Here is a 5,487-nt window from a genome sequence, read left to right as displayed (position 1 = left end):
GTGGGGGGCACATATCAGCTGAAGGGGCAGGGGGCTCACTCTCATGGAGTGAGGGAAGCATGTCTCAACTGAAGGGGGCAGGGGCTCCCCGCTCTCATGGGGTGGGGGGGACACATTGCCGCTGAAGGGGGCAGGGGCTCCACTCTCATGGGGTGGGGGGGACACATTGCCGCTGAAGGGGGCAGGGGCTCCACTCTCATGGGGTGGGGGGGACACGTTGCCACTGAAGGGGGCAGGGGCTCCACTCTCATGGGGTGGGGGGGACACGCTGCAACTGAAAGAGGCAGGGGCTCCACTCTCATGGAGTGGGGGGCACATATCAGCTGAAGGGGCAGGGGGCTCACTCTCATGGAGTGAGGGAAGCATGTCTCAACTGAAGTGGGCAGGGGCTCTCCACTCTCATAGGGTGGGGGTGCACGTCTCTGCTGAAGGGGGCAGGGGCTCACTCTCATAGGGTGGGGGTGCACGTCTCTGCTGAAGGGGGCAGGGGCTCTCCACTCTCATAGGGTGGGGGTGCACATCTCAGCTGAAGGGGGCAGGGGCTCACTCTCATAGGGTGGGGGTGCACATCTCAGCTGAAGGGGGCAGGGGCTCACTCTCATAGGGTGGGGGTGCACATCTCTGCTGAAGGGGGCAGGGGCTCACTCTCATAGGGTGGGGGTGCACGTCTCTGCTGAAGGGGGCAGGGGCTCACTCTCATGGGGGGACACGTTGTGGCATCTGGCTCCAGCTGGGCCTTGGGGCCAGGCCGGTTTAGGCAGTTGGGGCAGGTTAACTGTAAGTGTACGTGCATCTCCTTTGTCCCTGACCCTGGGGACATCAGCGGCCACACTGGAAACTCAGGAGTTCTCTGCTTCTCCTGGCACCAGCAGAAATGCTGCTGGCCACCCACTTTCTGCTGCTTTGCATCACCCTTTCCATTGCAGGCCGTGATTTTCAGAGGTTTATAGGTCAGCTGTTCAGAAAATCTCTTCTTTTTTGACGGAAAAGGGGCACTTGGAAAACACAAGGCTGGTGGGTGCCGGTGCCGCAGGGTGGACTTGGCTTTGAGGGAGCCCGCTGGCTCCCCTGGTCCCCCCTTCCCCTCCCTGCGGGCCTTTGGGCCACCCGTCCCCCAGTGCAGGCCAACACTTCGGGGGTCTCAGGGCCCCACCCTGAGGACTCAGCACAGGGCAGCTGGGTGTGGTGGTTTCCCGGGGGGCACAGCCGGGCACATCAGCGAGTGAGCGTGTGTGTGAGTGTGTAGGAGACAAACGCAGGGCGGGGCTCCCCATCCCTCAATGAGGAGCCTGTAGCAGGCCGGCTCCAGCCACCCCTGTCCGGAACAAGTCCCCCCTCCCTCCTTTGGGGGCTGCCCCCCGGGGGGTGCCATCTATCTCCCCAACGCCTGGGGAGCCCGAGTGAACACAAACACACACGGAGCCGGGGCTGCAGCAATTTTTTGGCCTCTTTATTTTGAACCCGGCGGAGGAGGGACCGGGGCAGTGGTGCAGACGGCTCAGGAACCATTTTAACAGAGGTGTCTTCAAGTGTAAAACAATCCTAACAATAAGAGAGACAGCAAGCGAAAGGGCGGAGAGGCGGCAAGCGCGGTGGGCTGGTACGCAGGCAGCTAGGGCTTGGGGGAGGCCCCCCAGAGTCCGCTACAGAGTAAATTTACATTGTGGATAGATAACAGGTGCGGGTGACGTGCCTTTGGCATAACCAATAACCAAGCTACTGCGTGGCAGAGCGGCCCACGCCTGGACATAAATAGAAAATATAAGTTAGTATAACTTTTTTTTTTTTTAAGTTTTTGTACAAATATACATTTTTTTCATTTTTTTTTCTTTTTTTCATTTTTTTTTTTGCACTGAGTTTCAGCAGAGATTAAACATTTTCTATAAATGACTCTTAAAGCTTTTACACCTTGGGACCAGTGTACTCCTCGGGCAGAATACATTTAGATATAAAGGAGTTATTAATACATTGCACAGTTTTCCAACTTGAAACACAAAACCGAAGGCTGCTTCGCGGCAGCTGCCACCGGTTGCTTGCTACATGGACGGTCCCAGCCGAGGCCCAGCTCCTCCTGTCCGCTGCCCAGCGGCTCCCTCGGGCTCTTTGGGCAAGAGGCTGGGGGGAGAGAGAGAGAGACAGAGACAGAGAGACGGGGCGCGGTGAGCGGGGGGCCGCGGGGACCCCAGGACCCCGCCCCGCGCCCCGAGCCGCACTCACCTCATCTCAGACGCTTACGGGGGGTTTGCTCCGAGGATCCCGGAGCTCCGCCGCCAGGCGCGGTGCATCCTCCGGGCACCTCGTTGGACGCCTTGGCCTCAGGCGCGGGTCTCTTGCGCTTGGCGAAAAAGTCTGCTGGCGAGAGCCCGGGCAGCGAGTCAGGGCAGGGGCCCGGGGGACCCCCGACGGCGCGGGGCGCGGCGCGCGCGGCCGGCGGGCCCGAGTGGGGCGCGTCCCGCCCGCGCCGAGGTCCGCGGCGGGTCAGCTTTGTTTACGTCGCCTCGCGAAGTGCTGTGTAAGCATTTCCCGCTGTCCCGCGGCCAACCCCCCGCCCCCCGGGGCCGCCGCACACTTAACCCCCTGCGCCCCGAGATCGCCGCGCCCGGCCACGCCCTGCCAGGGCCGCCCGCGGCCGGGAGGGGACCTCGCCGCCTCCGACGGCGCCCCTCCCGCCCCGCGCGCCCCCAGGAGCGGCCGCGGGCCCGACAGCGGGGCGGGGACGGGCCGGGCGCAGCCGCGCCCTGCGCGCCGCGCGGGCCCTTTAACGCCACGGGAGGAGGCGGGGACCTGAGCGGGGCCCCCCGAGGGCCGCGGAGCCCGGCCAGCTGGACAAAGCGGGGCCGGGCCGGGCCGGGGCGGGGCTGCTCGGGACTCACCAGAGATCAGAGGCCCCGGCAGCTTCTTGATCGCGGCGCCTCCGGCGGCGGCGGCAGCGCTGCCCGCAGCTCCGGCCGCGGTGGACGCGGTGGCGGCGGCCGCCGGGGTGGCGGCGGCGGCGGCGGCGGCCGCGGCCGCGCCCGGCGCGGGGCGCCCCGAGATCCCGCTGTTGGGCGGCTCGGCCAGGGGCTCGGGATTGCGCGGGGGCGGGCCCGCCTCCTGCTCCGCGCCCTCCTGCGGCGCCTCGGCCGGGGCCGGGTCGGGAGACGCGGCCGGGCCGCTGGACTGCGGCGACGCCGGCGCCTCCCCCAGGCCGTCGAGGGGCTCGTCGGCCGGCGGCCCGGGGGGCGGGTTAGCGCCCGCGCCGTCCGGGCGGGGCCGGGGCGCCAGGAGCAGGCGGCAGCGCCCCACCTGCACGGTCTCGCGGTAGAAGGCGGGCACCGACTCGCTGTCCACCTCGGTCCACTGCAGGCGTCCGGGGCCTCGCAGCGGCATGTCCTGCTGGAAGTTGTAGTCCCAGCGGCGCTGGTCCTCGGCGGTCAGCTCGGCGAGGCGCATCTGCAGCTCGCGGCTCAGCTCCTCGTGGTCCACAGGCCCAAAGAGGCTGCGGCAGGCGCTAGAGCGCACTAACTGGGGATAGGTGCGGCGGGAGACAAGGCGCTCCATTGCCAAGTCGCTGCAGAGATACACGTCGGACATGGCAAGGGGCAGCGGGAGCCCGGGCCGCGGGAGAAGAGAGGACAGGACAGGAGGAGGAGGAGAGGGCGGAGGCCGGGCGCAAGGGAGACCCCGCGCAGTTGGAGTCTGCATGGCAAAGGGACGCGGCGGAGGGTGGCGCGGCGGCTACCTGCCTGTCGGGCCCTGGACGGTCCTGAGTCGCGCTCGCTGCGTCGTCCGGCCGGCGGCCGCGCCCCCTCGGTGCCTGTCCTCGCTCGCTGGGCCGGCTCTGGCCTGGTTGGCACCCACCGAGCGCAGAGCACTTGGCAGTGGAGCGCCCAGCCCTCGCGCGCCCCTTTATACCCGAGGGTCCCACCCCCGCGGCTCGCGGGCCCCGCCGCGATTAGCATAAAGTAGTATTTTCAGTTTCAACAACACGGCGCCCATTGGCCGGCGCCGCTCCCCCCGCGCGCCCGGCGATTGGCCGCGAGCACACACCCACCCGAGGGGGCGGGGCGCGCGGGCGGATTGGCGGGGCGCGGGCGCGGGGCGCGGGCGCGGGGCGGGGCCCGAGTTAAAGGACGCTGCGGGCGGTAACGTGACACCGCGGCGCCCCGCCCCCTCGCCCCATCCCCCCCCGCAGCCCCCCCACCCCGCTCCCGCCCCCCGCGGGCTCCTTTGTCTGCAGGCGGGGGCTGCGGCGCGGCCGCGGCTCGGGCGCCCCCCTCCGCCGGCGCGCCCGCCCTGGCGCTGCGGGCCCGGCGCCCGGCCAGCACCGACTCGCCCCCCGAGGGCGCCCGGCCCGCCGCCCGCGCTGGGCATCGGGCTTCCCGCGCCTCCGACGGGGCTTCCCCCCGCCGCGCCCAGCTCGGCCCCGGCGGCAGCGAGACGGGGTCTTCGGCCGCCCCGCGCGCCCCGGGCTGTGTCCCCCGTGGGGCTCCGCGCACCTGGAGCCCCGACACACCTGCTGGCCCTAAGGGCCCGGAGCGGGAGGAGGGAGGCCGGAGGGACGGAGCGAGGGTCAGCTCCGAGCTTGCACGGGGCGGCAGCGGCGGCGAAGTGGCCGCCACCTCGAGCTCTGGCCCTCAGCCCCCCGCCGGAGCCCGGGTCTGAAGCCTCAAGCTTCTGGGACCCTCCCGGCTCTGCCGGGAGGACGGGAAACAGGTTATGGCCATTGTGTCACTGACCAGGGGTCCGGCAGCCTCTCAGGCTGGGCCAGGCCCCTCCAGGCTGGGCTGAGGCTGTTGTGCCGGGTGGGGTATTGGACAGGGCGCTGGAGGCTTCTCCCTGGGGGTGGGCCTGGCACCGCCCAGCCTAGGGTCTTGACTGGCTTTGCCGATCCTCTGTGCCAGCCTTGTCCCTTGTCACATGGGGAGCACCGCCCCCCCCACACACACAGGGGCCCAGCAGGCAGGCGGCCCTGCACCTCTCCCCCGTCACAGTGGAGGGCCGGCACCCCTCAGGTACGCCCCATGAATACTGTCGGTTGTTGGGGAAAGAATGGCCGGGCATGCGAGCCAGAGGGCCCTACCGCAGAGTCAGGGATGAGGGGCTGGCCCCCGGCTCAGGGCTTCCTCCCCACACAGCGCCCCTTGGTACGCCCCTGTGCTCTCCAGTGGCCGCCCCAACCAGCCAGCTTCCTCTCGCGCTCCCTTTGGCCCAGCCTGCGGTGGGGCCGGGACCCAAGGCCCCAAGGACCCTGAGCTCTCAGCCCCTGCCTTGCGTGAGCCCATGAGTCAGCAGGAGAAGTAAGGCGGACACGACCCCGATCTGCCTGCCTCTGACCTAGGGCCAGGTGGGTTCCAGGACATACCAGGGATGGAACAAGGTGATAACATGCGAATGTGTCCTGGAGGAAGGCTGGGGGAGGCGAGGCTTGAAGGGAGAGGGGCAGACGGGAGAGGGCACCAACCCAGGCGAGGGACAGGCCTGTGGATGGGCCCGGGAGGGCAGTTC

General features: G+C 68.8%; 1 protein-coding gene across 4 annotated transcripts; it reads right to left on the bottom strand.

The window, feature by feature from the left end:
• Positions 1–1,429: 1,429 nt before the first annotated feature.
• CDKN1C (cyclin dependent kinase inhibitor 1C) lies at positions 1,430–3,878 on the bottom strand. 4 transcript variants are annotated; one of them, XM_081153245.1, is made up of 4 exons: positions 3,722–3,878; positions 2,874–3,550; positions 2,218–2,352; positions 1,430–2,115 (listed from the first exon to the last, which is right to left on the bottom strand). In XM_081153245.1, the coding sequence occupies exons 2-3, from the start codon at positions 3,538–3,540 to the stop codon at positions 2,219–2,221; spliced, it is 801 nt and encodes a 266-aa protein (XP_081009371.1). In that variant the 5' UTR covers positions 3,541–3,550; positions 3,722–3,878; the 3' UTR covers positions 1,430–2,115; position 2,218. The 4 variants fall into 4 exon arrangements, with proteins under 4 accessions (XP_081009371.1, XP_081009372.1, XP_081009369.1 ...); XM_081153246.1 differs by having other exon boundaries at positions 3,726–3,878; XM_081153243.1 differs by lacking the exon at positions 3,722–3,878 and having other exon boundaries at positions 2,874–3,715.
• Positions 3,879–5,487: the final 1,609 nt, after the last annotated feature.

Source organism: Miniopterus schreibersii (genome assembly GCF_964146895.1).
Source record: "Miniopterus schreibersii genome assembly, chromosome: 12".
Classification (NCBI taxonomy): Eukaryota; Metazoa; Chordata; class Mammalia; order Chiroptera; family Miniopteridae; genus Miniopterus; species Miniopterus schreibersii.
Note: the sequence above shows the minus strand (reverse complement) of the source record. Positions and strands in the feature narration are given on the sequence as shown.

Coding starts and splice junctions, on each gene's coding strand:
- CDKN1C (XM_081153243.1), bottom strand. CDS start 3,684: ATGCAGACTCCAACTGCGCGGGGTCTCCCTTGCGCCCGGCCTCCGCCC. Junction 2,353..2,873: donor GCCGGGGCCTCTGATCTCTG/GTGAGTCCCGAG, acceptor GGCTCTCGCCAG/CAGACTTTTTCGCCAAGCGC.